At 37.4% G+C, this 16,318-nt stretch overlaps 1 protein-coding gene across 6 annotated transcripts in view; it reads right to left on the bottom strand.

Annotated features, from left to right (window-relative positions):
* Positions 1-16,318, bottom strand: part of LOC108753596 (R3H domain-containing protein 1) — a 45,289-nt gene that overhangs the window by 12,234 nt on the left and 16,737 nt on the right. For 2 of the 6 annotated variants that reach the window (XM_018495323.1, XM_018495319.1), the window contains exons 1-15: positions 14,419-15,182; positions 11,841-12,019; positions 9,789-10,075; positions 6,620-6,893; positions 6,125-6,544; positions 5,031-5,631; positions 4,745-4,920; positions 3,646-4,613; positions 2,123-2,302; positions 1,893-2,046; positions 1,620-1,810; positions 1,162-1,335; positions 914-1,076; positions 658-838; positions 463-566 (exon numbers count right to left, since the gene is read on the bottom strand). In XM_018495323.1, the coding sequence (XP_018350825.1) occupies positions 463-566; positions 658-838; positions 914-1,076; positions 1,162-1,335; positions 1,620-1,810; positions 1,893-2,046; positions 2,123-2,302; positions 3,646-4,613; positions 4,745-4,920; positions 5,031-5,631; positions 6,125-6,544; positions 6,620-6,893; positions 9,789-10,075; positions 11,841-11,856 (3,889 nt within the window). In that variant the 5' untranslated portion in view covers positions 11,857-12,019; positions 14,419-15,182. Of the gene's footprint in view, positions 1-145; positions 235-462; positions 567-657; positions 839-913; positions 1,077-1,161; positions 1,336-1,619; positions 1,811-1,892; positions 2,047-2,122; positions 2,303-3,645; positions 4,614-4,744; positions 4,921-5,030; positions 5,632-6,124; positions 6,545-6,619; positions 6,894-9,788; positions 10,076-11,840; positions 12,020-14,418; positions 15,183-16,318 lie in introns of those variants that run through there. The other 4 variants (XM_018495325.1, XM_018495324.1, XM_018495320.1 and 1 more) reach the window with 4 other exon arrangements.

Below are 16,318 nucleotides of genomic sequence, written 5' to 3'. Positions count from 1 at the left end.
CTATATATATATATATATATAGTCATTTAAATTACTTAATAAATTTATAGAAGTAGGAATCACTTTCCAGCACGTTGTTGTGCAAACAAAAAAAAAACGATAAATATTAATAAAGATAAATCAACGTACGTGAAGAAGCCCCTATTGTACAAAGAAGACACTGTGTGTGTGTTCTGTGTAATATTTTATACTTAAATTCTGTACCTTATATTATACTGTCTTCCACAGGTTTCGCTTTTAAGAGGAGACAAGAATGTGTCAAAATTGTGTTACACTTTATTCTTCATAAGCAAAATGAAAGCAGAAAATAACTAAATCTTAAGCGACGTACTGAGCGGAAACATCGAATTCTTTTCTTTCTCTTTTCTTTCTCTTTCTCTCCCGCCTTCCCTCCTTCTCTCTCTCTCTCTCTCTCTCTCTCTCTCTCTCTTTCTCATTATGCTTTTTGCTAATTTTTCATACCTTCTCTGATGTCTTTGGGTATATTCGATGGGAGCGATGACATGGAAGATGTTTGATAAAAATTGGGTCGTGCGCCGCTTGGTGGCAAAGATGTTATTTTGGACCTGAATTGCACGAGATAATAAATTTATAAATTTACTGTGAGAAACAAAAAATAATATTTAATAATAGAAATAATGTAAGTTTCAAGGCTACCTATATTTGCGATTTTTCTGATTTCTGCCGTCAAAGGAAATCGGCGTACCGGCACCCGAGGTGTTAGACGAAGGTGGCCTGTAAGGCCGCGGGCAGCCTTGAACAACAGGCGGTGATGATACTGGTGCATACTGCAACCGGGAATTGGATGGTACGCCTGAGTGCATCAATCTCATGTCCCCTGTATTTATAAATATTTTAAATGCCGTTTAAAAAACAATTTAACGAATGTATGTTATATTTAAAAGGATTATACCTTGCACTATATGGACACCCTGATACATTGGCAGTGGGTAACGTGGTTGAGGTTGTGCGCTTCGGTCCCCACTCCCACCTCCGAAGAATTCGTGCGCCGGAGTTGGAGACCGGCTGGCTCTTTGGGAGTTACCTGGCGTTGTCGCCCGCACGCTGGGAACAATCTATTTCAAGAAAAAGTCTTTAGTTGTTGACAGTTCCCTGATAACTAATCGATAGTATATAAATGTTTTACTGTTGCATTTTTACCGGAACATTTTGCCTGAAGACGAGATTGGGAACCAGCGTGGGTGCCATATATGCTCCAGGCGGCGCCGGGGACGTACCATTATGGGTGACCTGATGTCCGAATGTTCCACTGGTCACCATTGTCGGGGCTGCGTAGCTACTTGAGTTAACGTACATCAACGGCATACCAGGTATCTATTAATCACATAAAAAATATGAAATACATTAATATTTTATATTAATATCATACTGAGTTTCTAAAAAATATTGTAATGCTTTAATATTTTTTTAAAATGTTTAAAAATTAAACATTTCAAAAAAAAATATTCCAACAAAAAGTGTAGAGTTTTAGGACTACCAAACACAAAATGACATAATGTAATGTTATGCATTGACGCGTAACCTTTTTATTATTTGAATCAATCATCTTATTTCTTGTAAAATTGGTAATTATCAATATGAACAGATTGGTAAATTACTTGACTAGATGTTGGTGTGTTCGGTGGCGTAGGTACTCTGTACATCACAGGCGGTGGTTGCATCGCCGGCTGCCCTGGCGGATAATACGTAGGAATCATTTGAACTTGTGGTTGATACGTATAGTCGCCAGGAGTTGGAGTTACTGCTGGTAACGAATTGTAAGGTACCGGATAACTGCCGACGAAATTAGCTGAAGTACACAAGGTCAATTATTTTAAATAAATTTGAAAGAAATAAAGAGATAAAAATATAATAATTGTGATATAACGTACAACTTGGTTGGCTCGGAGACGTCATCGTTTGCGCGTTGAAAGAATAATTCGTTGGAAACCTCTGTTGTTGATGCAGCTGTTGCCTGTCCCCCGGATTCTGACCGACAGAAATTGTCGTTCCAGGTGGAGGCACAAAATACATAGTCTGTTGAGGCTAAAAAGATTTATCTTTTATCAAGCAAAAGTGACAATGAATGTCAAAGAATACATCGTATATATTTTTTTTTTACCGGTATTTGATTTGGCGATGGTTGCCAATAATTTGGTTGCATTGACTGCACATTTTGCACGGTCTGATTTGCAGAGGGTGGCGGATACGTAGAATGCGGAGGCGTGGAATGGCTGTCCCCATTGCTACGTTGATCGTAAATGTTCATACCTAAGAAATATCCGGATAACTCGGCCATGTCCTGCACATCAGTTACAGCATTATGATTGAGTTTTATTTATACCACAACACATTACTTGCGCAGACTTGTTAAAGCTCGTCAATCAAAACATTTAACAGATTGAAGGACTCTTTCTATACAAAATAACAATAAATAAAGGACAAAGTAAGAGTCAAACACATTTCTTCAAAAAAGTCACACAATTAAAAGAATAAATTATGCAAACATTTCCGATAATTAATTTTGTACTATGATTTTTTTCGATAAGTTAATATCTGAAGAGGACTCAATCCGATAAGCCGAAACTTGTAATTTATTTGTGTTTAAACTGAGTTTTTATTTTATTATATATTTTTTCAATTTTACTTTTCTCTATTTGTAATTTATTCTTTTAATTGTGTGACTTTTTTGAAGAAATGTGTTTGACTCTTACTTGCCCTTTATTTATTGTTATTTATTTCGTCAATCAAAGGCAAATAAATCCTTAAATAATAATTTAACCTAATTTAATCAAAATCTAATCAGAATTAAATGACTAATCTAATCTAACCCTTGATTAGCACCGAATAATATCTAGGAGATATGGGGTAGGAAAGGAGTCACAGACATATGGAAATAATTAGAAAGGAGCGGCGTTTGAATGTTAGCAAAACCAACTGTTCGATCTGGTGATCACAGACTGTGACACTATCAAGACTATTTGTCCTGCCTGCTCAAATAGATGAGTAGACTCCTACGGTGGATTATCCTATCGTCTGGCAAAGGTGATGGCTAGTCACGAATGTTTCGATCAATAACAGTATCGCATGAGCAAGGAGAACACTGAAAAGTGTTTTCATCGTTAGGGCTCGAAGTACCACACAGGTGGAAGTATATTCAGCATGAACAGTGGAGAGCTAAGTCTTGATTGAAGTTGTAGGTAAAGACATTTGGGTCCCAATTCTGGTTCAGTTATGCTTGAGAGCGAAACAGTGGGCCTCCTCCTTCTGAGTCAGTTATGATAAAAAAGGAAGAGCACAAAAAAGTAAGGAGAAGGGAGGTGTTGTTCCCTCTCTCAATTGAGGATGCCGAGGAGGCAATCTGAGTTGAAGTGTCAGCGTCCTTCAGCACATCTACGTGCGCTCATAACAATGAGGGTAAGGAGGGGACATAAAACTCTCTCCCTCGATCTTGGCACAAGTGGAGCGGGTTCGTTCTGTTGAAAAAACGAGGTAACTCGGTAGATACTCATATGGGATTTCATGATTTCCCATGAGGATTTAGGCCAAAAATCTAGGTCCTATATAATTTTTTTATATATGTTTATGTTGCCATTCTCGATCGATTTAATACTATTGCAAAAAAATTTTTACTGTTACACTTACCCCTGACTGTGATATTGGTCCTTGATGCACAGGTACCGCATAATTAGTGTAGACCTGATTCTGATTGAAGACATCGCCCTGACCGCCATTTTGTACACTTGCTTGATTCTGAGTAGGATGAGATGCCATCATCACAGTCGGTTGTCCCATGGGGGGTGGATAGACACCTTGATTATACGGTTCTGAGGTAGGTACGTAGGTCGCATAGGGTTGCTGAGCTGTTTGGTTAGTATGATTAAATATCGGTAGTGTCGTTGACGATTTGACTAGACTTTGCTGCTGCGGATGCGATTGAGATTGGGGCTGCTGTTGCTGCGCTTGTTGTTGCAGAATGGGTGGATTCTGCGGAGCAGAAGCAGGAGGAAGAGGAGGTGGTGGCGGTGGCGGCGGAGTGAATGGCAGGCTTGGCGACGTCGCTGTATTCGTTACTTGGGCCCCGGTAGACGTCCCCGTAACATTAATCCTCGATTGCGGCGATCTCTGTTTCCTATTGTCATTCTTGAGGTTGTTATTCGTTCTGGACGGCTCAGAGGGCAATTCAGAGGGCAATTCCATGTGCTGCTGCTGCTGCTGCTGCTGCTGTTGCTGCTGCTGCTGCTTATTAGCGGACAATGGTGTGCCATTATCATTCTCCATATTAAAGAACTTTGGTGGATTGTCTGGATCATAGCGATAAATCGAGCCGTCCGTGTTCGTATATGGCTGATTGGTTTGTGGATTTATTATTATGCTGCCAGGTGGTACGCTGGACAAACTAGTGACTGCCCACATAACCGTTTGGTCACCGTTCGACTCCGGCGAAATTAAGTCCTGACTGGACACTTGAGTGTGGCTACACGTCATAGTGGCAGGTACGGGGGAAGGTGACAGAGATGGCGATAGCGTCGCGTCGCTGCGCTGACTCTGTGATTTATAACCACTACTCGAACGGCTCGGACTTAAACGTGAACACATGCTCGCCCCAGAATCTACGACACATTTACCACATACGAGATCATCAAAGAGAGCGTGTAAAGGCGACAATAATGCAACAATAAAATATCACTATAGCATTAAAAAATATTTATTTTCAATCTCATATGCAATTAAAAATAATTACCTTGCTTCATAAGGCGAGCTCCTGCGCTATGTGTGGATGTAACACTGTCTCCCCTTGTCAACATGCCTTTGGTATATCCACCGAAACTGAATGACTTAGAAACCGATGGGCGCAATACTCCGCCGCGGAATGAATCCCTTCCATCAAAAGATTCGCCCTTCAGAAGTCGATTTTGTCTGAAGATGTATATATAAACAGTACAGTCAATACAATATTATCGAGAGACATATTCAATGAGTATTTTATAACTATTATCAGGCGCAGTAAAAGCTTAGGTGCGATTTACCTGACTAGATGATCCGGGTGTAGCAAACGAAATTTCGCAGAGGCATCCGAACTCTCCGTCGAGGACCATGGCCAGGACGTAATTTCGCTGCTTTCACCACTACTATCTTTAAATATCCTTCGTCTGGCGCGTTCGTATTCCTCTTCTCGTTCCTCGAAACTCTTGCTACGCCGGCAGCAATCGCCCGACAATCTATCAGGCGATTTGAAGTTAAAGCTATCCTCAAACGAACTCGAATCTCGTTTCAGGATACTTCTTCGCGGTTCCTCCGATAGGATCAGATCATCTCTGATATGCTCCTTGAAGCGAGTATCTGGTATTCGCATGTTTTTCGTCCGCGTGACGATGACGCTTAAACCCGATTGATCCACATTGTGTTCCATCCCGAAGTAAGCTGCTACTCGATGCACCAGCATCCTGTTATACGAAGACATGTTCGGGAATTTATGAGAAACCTTCTGTCGATCTTTCGCGAAATCAATTAAATCTTTCTCAATCTTTAGCAACACTGTGCGATCCTTCTGATTGCGGTTTATAGTTTCCGCAATAAATTGTTCGAGATCTATCCCGGTGCTGTCCGTATACAGCTCCGTGCTACTATCTGTAAATAAATAGAAAATTTGATATTATAGACCGTAATATAAGAATTAAAAATAGCAATTTTCTTGCATAGCAATATTTGGGGACATCGGATATCTCAGTAGGGATAGTTGCCTGTTCAGACAAAAGTTCCGAGTCTACGGATTCTATTAATGCATATTTATAAAATAAAATTATTTCATTGCTATTATCCTGGGTCGGAGATTCAAAAGGTTCGAAAAATAAACTAACTAAAGTTATTTCATGTAAATAATGAAAAGATAGAAGATTATCGACATATTGAAGAAAAATGTGTAAATTATATTTCAAAAGAAAAAACGCTGACAATGATCCAATCATGTGTGTTAAGAGTTAAAAGGCAATGAATTGTACATATTATTATCACACATATCAAGACACGCTGAATCATTTCAATCAAATCGTAGTAGTATAAGTTTGTTAGTAAGAAATAGATTAAGGAACAGGATGAAAAACGTATTATTCAAGCAACATACCGCGCGAAAGACATGGCGATGCGCTATCATAACTGCCTTGGGACGAATTCTGGTGTCTTAACTTGTGCCTAGATCCGGGCCTAGTTACTGAGAGTGTGTTGCCGCATTGCGCCGAGCATTGATTATTACAAATATTCAATGTATTCGGCCTTCGTTGCTCGGATTTGTGCTGATTATTCTGGCCGCACGGAGCAAGATTGGTGCTCTTTGGCGAATGCTGCAACGTTTGACCGCATCTGATGGGTGATATCGGAGTCTGCAATAAACCTGGTCGCTCATTTTGATTGTTCTTTACACAGTTATTGCATTTCTGAATGATATTCGCACTAGCGAATTTGGAGCGGTGGTTTTCCAATTTATTGCCATTAGTTGGAGATGTGATGCTCTTTGGTGAATGTACCTGAGAAGGACTAGATTGACCTGCGAGACAAAAGTCTCGAAATTAAATAGTTTCACCTTTAAAGCTCAAGAAAAAAAGGAAAAAAATCGTTTTACCATTTCGCGACGGTGCCCGACAAGTCGGCGACGTCGCCGTGTTGCGCATCTGTTTGGGAGATTGAGCGGAACAAAGATTGCTATTGAATATGGATTCGTTGTTGTTGAGCTTGGCGCCAGAATTGGGCGAGAGGCTGCATATGATCTTTTTCTCGCCATCCGCCGATTGCGGACTGTGCGGCGACGTTGGACCGTTGCCGTGCGGTTCCCGCGGTGGGGATGTCGACTCTCTCATGGCATGACTTCTGACTAACAGTTTCAGTTTCGTGTTCGTCTGCAACATCAAGGGTTCTTTATGTACATTTGATGCGTCGTCACAATACTGATTCGTAGATATAACATTTTCAATTCGCATTTATTATTCAATATCAGATTCGAAAAATATAAATAAGAAAGGAATAAATGTTTTATAATTTTTTTTTTCAATATCTATGAGGTCTATATCCCAAAAGTATCCGATCTCTGCGTATATTTTTATCCTAGAGTTGAGAAACATTACTTTTTTCGTCACTTTTCCATTACTTTTTATAATAAACATGACGTTGCACTCGACTTTTCTAACTTTAGCACAACCTTAGCGTTTAGTTATAAAAAATTACAACGTCATGTTCATTATAAGAAGCAACGGAAAAAGTAATGCTTCCCAACTCTGTTTTGTCCTTCCCAACCCTGCTTTGTCATTTTCCCTCTATTGTGAAAAACAGACATTCAATATTTAGGAAGGACCTTGAGAAGTACCAAGTCGTAGAACGGCTGTTCAGTCAGCAATGGGTACGCAGTTGTGTGAGCGTCGAAAACTTTGAGCATCGCAATAACATTCATCTTACCTGATTCAGGATTTTTTTACTAAACTAGTCATTGTCTAACTCAACTTCGTCAATCCTCGTACAGTCCCGTATAGTCCCGTGTGACTTCTGATTATTTCCCAAGTTGAAAATCCATTGAAAAGCAAAAAGATTTTACGATGTTAAAGAAAACTACAAATGCCGTGTCGTTTCGTAGGGATATTCCTCAAGATCTACTTTAAATAGTGAATGTCTGTTTTCTACAATAGAGGTGCATTCAATAAAATACCTAAGGACAAAGATATATGCAGAGGTTGAATATTTTTGGGAAAAACTTCGTACACTCAGAGAAAAAAGTCATATCAGCAAGTAGAAATTTGAAGACAAATAATGCCTCAATTTACGTATTAAAGTTCTAATAAAAACAATAAATAAGTTATATAAACTAATAAAAAATTTAGTAATATTAGTTATTTACTACAAAATGATTAAATATTACTATATTTTCATAATTCATTTAATTTATTTGATGTTCTTATTTAAAACTTTATAATACATAGTTGCGACGCTATTTGTCCTTAAATAAAAGTGTGTGTGTGTGTGTGTGTGTGTGTGTGTGCGCGCGCGCGCGCGCGCGCGCGTGCGTGCGCGCGCGAGTGTGCGTGTGTGTGCGTGTATGTGTGCGGGCGATACATTTTAATCAACACACCTGAATTTCTCCGGAATTATGCAAGATATCGAAATTCTATTTTTACGATGTTATGTAGTGTCGAGAGGGATATATTTTAATTAATTAAGATTTGACTTTGAGTGAAAGCTTGAGTTGAATTAAATTCAAATGAGGATTAAATTCATTTTTGTAAACGGCAACCTAATTTTTTAAACACCTACGTTTGTAATTATACTCATTCCGAGCTCAATACATTATGACTCAAGGAAGATCTTCTTGTCGAAGATCAAATAGCCAAACGCGAATTTGCATTAATAGCCTTCGTGCATGTTCGAACTTCTATCCCTGATGACTACAAATGCAGAGAGCAATAAGATGTCTAATATCTGTATTCATAGTCAGACTTATATAATATTTAATATTTAAGGCTTCCTTAAATTTATCTTCAGATACTCAGTAGCCAATAAAATAATTCTTAGAGTATTTGAAGATAAATTTAAGGAAGCTTTAAATGTAAGACCTGACTACGAATACGGGCATAAATGATCGCGACACATTTGATAGCATTGTCAGCGAAAAATTTTGATAGGCCGTTGTAAATCGCGTTTTCAACGCATCAGAATTATTCAATTTTTTACGATATACAATATTCTTACGGTAGCTCCAAAGAAATCTAATGGCGTTAGGTCTAGTGATCTAACTGGTCAGGTAATAGGGCCATTTCTTCCAATTCAGTGTTCTGGAAACATGTGATTTAAAGTATTTTGGACTCTGCAATCGTAATGAGGAATTTTTGTAATATCGTGTATCCAGATACAGTGAATGCTAAAGTCACGTTATTTAGTGAAAAATAGAACCGTGTATGTACAGTTTGACTTTCCACTAAATAAATATATCGAATTCGTTATGAATATGACTACAAACGTAAGTATTTAAAAAATTAGGTTGCCATTTATAAAAACGAAGTTGACCTTTATTTGATCTTTATGCTTACATCAAAGGTCAAATCTTGTTAACCAAAATATGTTCCTATTGATATCACTTAACGTAAACAGAATTTCGACATCCTGCATAGTTTAGAAGAAATTCAAATGCGGTTATTAAAATGGGACATCTTATATACACATATAACTTTTCCAGTAATAAAGTTACTGAATTTTTGTACAGTACTAAACTGTTGTACAGTACTGTACTGTCGAGATGTAGGTATTTCTCATTTACTTTTGTTTTCGAAGTTCAAAGCCAATGCCGCGCCTTTTATTATATGCTGAGAGGTTTTCTTCTTAGGAGAAATTGAACTTCACTGCGTCTCTCTGGTGATAATGTCGCATACTGTTCGTGGAGTAAGCGACTTTAATGAAGAACTTCTGAATGTATTTTTATCTCAATGATTAATTAGTTATTATAGCATTATGCTTTATTTTAAAAAATATTTGTCTAATATAGAGAAAAATATAAATAGTATATCTTATTTGATAAAGTCTAAGTAACTACACATTTATTGTATTTGAGTCATTATTTCACTATTAATTAATAGTATATAAATGTTGTCGTAATTGATTTCTTTAAGAAAAAAAGTCACAAAAAGTCACCTATTTTTCAGCCTCCTGAACCAGACGTCCCCTTTAATAACTTCCTCCAAACTTAAAGTTTCTAATGAGATAGGATAAGCAGAAAATAATGACCTAGCAGTGATTATGAATGGAGTACATACCCGATTGCGAAAGTTCTTGCTTTCAGTGTCCGATTTATCGGATGACGAACAGAAGGAAGCGGGACGGTGGAGCGAGTTCGGTACGGGGGATGTGCCTACGTTAGGGTTGGCATTCCCGTCTATCATATCTGATTCCGAGGTGTCCTGATGAGGCGCACCACCGCAGCCACTTATGGCAAGGCCTTGCTTGGAGGACGGCAGTGAGGGCATTCCTCCTTGCACCACCACCGTAGGACTCTCAGGTCGATCCTGCGACCTGCTTCTTTTATACACCACTATGCTCGGTACTGCAATAATAAATGCACGTAATTACATTGCTATGCAGCGGAGATTTATGCAGGATGTTTCGATTTCAATGACTGATTTAAGAACGATTTTCTGAACAAAAAAATATCAAGTTATCGCCAGATGCGATTTTTCCAATCTTTTCTTTTTAAGGTCGTACATACATATTATATTTGTGACTAAAAGCTTTAAATCAAAATTCCATTACAAAAGAATACATTGAGAAACTAATTAAAGAACACAATTAATAACTAAATAAACTAATAAAATAATACGTTCCAAGCTTAATTGTTGATTCTAAGACTATAGATGCTTGTTCATTTTTGCTGAGGAAGAATCAATTTCAAATCAACTGAAGGCTTTGCAGTGAAAGAAACATCCGATTGTTTCGACAGGTCAATATCGCTAATTTGCTACAACATAACTAAAAGACAAAACAATGTTTTTTCAGAAAATAAGTTTAAATTAGACTTCGTTTCGCCCCGTAAAGTAATGAAATTTTTTATTAATAACTTTTTAACAAGTAACGAGCACCGAACCTAAAAAAAACCTGTGGAGATCATTCAAGATCATGACTTTGACAACATATGTCAAGATCATCGAAGCTAGATCCCCTGTAGTAAATATTTTCCAATTTTCTTTTCCATTAAAAAGCTATGTTTCATAATTTACGGTCAGTACTGAAAATCTATAGTGTATGTAACGTAACCTATAGATTTTTAGCGCTGGCAGTGAATTTTGGAACACAGCCTAAAGCCCTAAACATAATGATAAAAATAACGATAGCGATAGAAGCAGAGGAATCCAATATTCGGGAATGTATATATCAATGGAACATATAGAAACATATAGAATAAGGCAATAGTGGTAAATTTCCGAGTTAAAATTCTGTGTTTATCGCCTTATAGCCTACTAGTATAGCGGTCAGATTTTTCATTCTGTTCACATACGTTATAACTGTGAAGCAGATAGAAGAGTATATACTGCAGTCTATACGCGATCAGATTGATTGGCCTTTTAAGCCCATTCTACAATTACGTAAGCGTAATTGTAAGTGGTTGTAGTCAAGAATTGTCTAATCACAATCGAATATTCTTCAAATTTGATTGTGATTGGTCAATTCTTGCAATTACACAACCTCTCACAAATACGTTTGCGCGATTATAGAATGAGCTTTATTTCTTTCGCAGCATGGTGTAATGATGGAAGGCGACAATTATATATCACTTATTTCTATACTATTCCTCTCACTGTTCTTGTCGTTGTTATCTCGCATTATGTCTGTGGAGCTTAAGAGTTATTAAAAACTCAATTATATTATTCTACTAATAACGTGAACTTCAAACATTTGTTCCTTTTTAAGTTGTAAACAACTTAAAAATCACATTTTTGAATTATATCGTTGTAGCAAATAAGTTTTATTGTACTTATTGTTTCTTCGTACTTCCTTTAATAATTCTTTATATTAACGTTTCAAATGAAAACGTATGAAATAAGCAATTATCATTCAAGCACATTCAATTGAGCAGTAGCCAGTGTGATATTTCTAAGTGTGATATTTACAGAATATATCAATCTACGATATTAATGGACAATGGAGATTTCTTTCACTTCCGACGCAATCCCGACCGTCTCTCCCCTATAAAGATGGTTATGTGTATATATATGTGTACGATAAACCGTTTCGCCGATCCTGTCATTGCGAAAATAAAACGAGGCAAAAGATTCTGCGAAAATATGGAAAATACATGTGAAAAAGACACTTACTCTCCAGGCGGGCCATGTATTAAATGCGTCATGGGGTTACAGTGCAGTACACCTTGCAATTTGTGGAAGTTTAACACATACACGTAGGTGCGACTAGCAATTAGTACGTGAATCTTTTGAATAGCTGTAGCACGAGAGGCTGATACTAGGTGCCAGTCCACCTTCCGACATCATATACTCTGTAAGCAGATATAACAACGCATGCTTTCATGTAAAAAACGCAAGCGTAAATATTCGTTTGAGTTTACTTCTATCCTTTTTCGAGATACAGATAGAAAATAATAAACGTGCGCGAAAAAATAACGTATGTCGAATAACAAATAGCAGCGCAAACTATTTACAAATTCGATTGGACGCATTGATGCATATTAAAGCCGTTGTTTTAATCATTGATTTAATCTGAATGTTAAAGTTGAGAATGTTGAAATGCAAATATTTCAAATTATAAAAAATATATATATATTTTTTTTTACTTAACAGCGCAATAAAAGAACTTCGAAGATCCGTTTCCTTTTAAGTTGTAAACGACAACTTAAAAATCACAATTTTTCAATTATAACGTTGTAGCAAATGAGCTATAATATTTAATCTGAACTGTTCAATCCTTTTTTCTATATTAAAAAAAACGTTTTAATTATACGTGGTAAAATGCATTTAATGAGAGGATACAAAATTTCTAGGTGTTATGATTAGACTTAATATTTTATAGCTAAAACATTTGATAGATTTAACTATAAAAATTTAATTAATATTTTCAGTTCTATACAACTTCTAGTTATATTTATAGTAGACATTTCTTTTTACTAAAAAGTTATACTAACCTAATTATAAATAATTTTCGAATTATTAATAAATTCTGTGTAACAAGAAGGAATTAATCATATACTCATCCGATAATTTCTAGACAAATTTTGTTTGTTTATTTCCAAGGAACATATTTAAATTTAAACGGACATTGGTTAAATCAAAGTTTAAATCGATCAGATTTCTAATTTATACAATCAGTTTTTTTTTCTAATGTATTCTCAAAAGATCTTAGCGATCTTTTCTACGAAAAGTAAATTTTTAGACTTTTCCAGGTAATAAATATATCTTATTAATGTATCATACGAATGCGATAACATCGTTATATTTACAATTTCATACACTCTTCCAAAGTTAGTAACGCTACTGTTGAATAATATTTTACTGTTAGAATAAATAATAATAATTATATTACTTGCTAAAAAGAAATGGAAAAATTTTATAATTATTATATAAAGATCGAGAGAAAACTGTTATTAATTAGAAAAGGACATTACATAGTCGTATGTAAAGCGCGTCCAATAATTGTTACTTAGCGAAGGTAAATGTTAAGCTACTATGAATCACGAGCTTCTATAGGTCAGCGTTATACCATGACTCATTTATTCGCGTAACGTTATAGGATTATTAAATGATGAATTTGCTTTCGTACCAAAGTGACAATATGACATACGGAATATTGGAAAGTACTCAGTGGTATATATATTTTTACGCATCATCGTGTGTAACGAGATGTTATTAAGAGAGCATTATATATACGCTTGATCGCAATTACGCAGTTACGAAGTTAACCGTAAATATAAATGAACGAATTTCGCATCGGGAATAACTGATTGTGTTTTTATTAATGCACGATGTTTTCCCACGAAGCGAAAATTTAATAACCCGGTTGTGCGTAGATGCATCAATATCTGACAAATTGGTTCGAATTGCCAATGTAATAGCTGTGCGTTGTGTAAATAATGAAAATGTGATAAATATTTTGGGCATGAATAAAATGATCAAGTTACACGAGTGATGCAGGCATCAGCATTGCATGCTTGCAATTATTAACTATTACAGAATATCATTTATCGTTGTTGCTGATTATGAGAGCGATTCTAATTTGCGATTTAATCGCCGTGAGAGTTCATTTTCGTACACTGATTACAGCTATAGCAGAGATTTCAATCTATCTTTCTTTACGTTACTGCACGCGAACATTAAGAAAAATGTCTTAATTATACCAGCAGAACGTACATATACGTTTGATGAGACCAATCATAATTTCTGGTTATCATAATTACATTCGACATTTTGTAACGAAAACATTTGATAGGCTTAATTAATAAGAATTCGATTAGTATTTTCGGTTAAATCTATAAAACTTCTATGTTCATTACATGTTCTTTCATTAAAAGAATATTATGACTTTCAAAATGAATTTAGAAAGGTTTTTGGGAAATTCTGATATATTTAACAGAAAAGTTAATTATACTCGTCTGGTAATTTCAAGAAAAATAATCTTAAAGTTGTGTAGGCTCTAATGATAGAAAAGCTCTATTCGTTTATCAATAGACACACTGATTAAAATCTAACAGATTTTTCCAATTTATGCAATCAGATTTTTTTCCAGTGAAAAGCTAACAAGATCTCCGCTCTGTAATTAGAGTTTACGGAAATATTTCGCAATGAACAAAACGGCGATTGCAACGAAAAAGTGGAAGACGCCGATTTCACGATTCGCATATAAGCAAGGCGACAAGGTTAATTCTCCCTTATTCTCCAAACAAACCTCCAGTTAAATTCAACGGTCTCCATATCGGCTAATTGCGAAAGTGCACGTATCATCACGTTAAATTTAAACCGGAAATGCGACTGCGGCGTTCCGCGGTACTCGTGCTTTTCCTCCACGCTTCTGCCGCATTCCTCTTCGCGACGCGGATAAATTTATCCTCCATTCTCAACGACGACGCTCCAATCACAAATCGTCCTCGATCGTCGTCGATTAGACGCAGCTTGCATTTTTCAATTTTCCTTAGCTTTCGTACTGTTTCCTTTCAGCCCCTCTCTCTCTCTCTCTCTCTCTCTCTCTCTTTTTTTATTATCTGTATATCTTTATAATCAACGAGACAATTTTTCGTGCACACTCAATGATCAATCATATGATTATGCACATCGTTCATCCATTCCCATTTCCTTCCACCGCTCATTCAATCAAACTTTTGCTTCTTCCCTGCTAATCGAATCGTGCCGATTAATCAAATTCTTATTTTAGACACCACTCTTTCCAGTGGGATAATACTTTCGTGTTTGCATCGTAAATAGGATCGGAATGATCTGCATGGAATTCTCTTCCATTACCAAATCGAATCGTGTTTGTTAACGCGATTGACTCGCATAATTTTCATAATTCTCTTCTTCTCCAATACTGATCTTACTTCTATGTGCCTCAAGTAATTGTGCACAATACTGTCGACCGTCTGCGTAAGTATAATCGCCAATAAACACGCTCAATCTGGCAAAAGTGACTCGAATTATTTGTCGATCTGTAGAGTGTGCGGCGATCCACGGAAAATAGATTTTTCCTTCCTCAATCTATTCTCGTCGGTTTTCCAACTATTACTCTATCGACAATATCCCCCCCCCCCCCTCGGGGATCGCGTCTTGCTCGTAAAAGTGATAGCGGGACATCATCATCGGAAACGATCTTTGCTATGAATGAGAAATATGATGATCGTCAGGGCAAAGCCCACCAGAGAGCCCACCAGAGAGATGTACGTCGATGATGGCTCTGTTATAACAAAAGATATCAACGTGGTCTTGAGATTATAGTCGAGCATCCAATTTTCCGTCACGGTTCGCAGCAATCTATTATCTCCTAGAACGTTTTGTACGATGACTTTATTATAAGGAGGATTAAGCAGAAACCCTCGTCAATCGGATCAAGAATTATTCTCGACGAACCGTTGCGTTCCTAAGAATAATCCGAGGGATTATCACAATATTCCTTATCATTGATCACAGGACAGTGCAAGATGTCCATATCCCATTGACAGACAAATTTACGTCGTTAGCAAGCTCTAGATATTCCATCAACTGATTCACGTCGCGCTCCAGAAATATCCTGGGAAACTGAAATCGCGCTATCGCTCGACGATCGATCGACGATCCCATCAAACGAGCCGGTTCGAGCGGAAATGCAGGTTATCGCGACCTTCCGGCTTATGATTCTTGAGGGCCAGGAAGGCACACTTTGGCAAGACTTCGCGGCGTCTCGAAAATAGCAGAACGCTCTCTTCTCTTCCTCTCTCCTTTCCTTCCTCTCGTTCCTAGCGTGCGCGGAATCTGGTGCCGTCACAAGTTTCTCTTTAGTGTTCACTGTGTGTCGTGCACGTATTCCACGGAATTCACGGAATCGAGGCGCGATCCTCGCCAAAAGGGAAACGAACGATGGAAGAGCGAGCGAGCATCGTTTGGAATGGAAACGGAAAGATGTAAACGAGCGTTGTTACAATTCGGCGATGACGACCTGGACCAGCTGCAAGCTTTGCCGAACGTAACGTCACGTCACCGCGGTATCGCTTTGCGCGAGAGACTGAGAGAGGCGCGCGCGGCGCGCGGCTCACCCGATCGAGGAAGAGCGGCAAGGGGATGTCTGGCACGTCGGAAGAAACGAGAATGTAGCGAAAGCA

Source organism: Trachymyrmex septentrionalis, unplaced genomic scaffold, assembly GCF_001594115.1.
Source record: "Trachymyrmex septentrionalis isolate Tsep2-gDNA-1 unplaced genomic scaffold, Tsep1.0 scaffold7, whole genome shotgun sequence".
Taxonomy (NCBI): Eukaryota; Metazoa; Arthropoda; class Insecta; order Hymenoptera; family Formicidae; genus Trachymyrmex; species Trachymyrmex septentrionalis.
The sequence above is the reverse complement of the archived record's forward strand: the minus strand, read 5'-3'. Positions and strand labels throughout refer to the sequence as shown.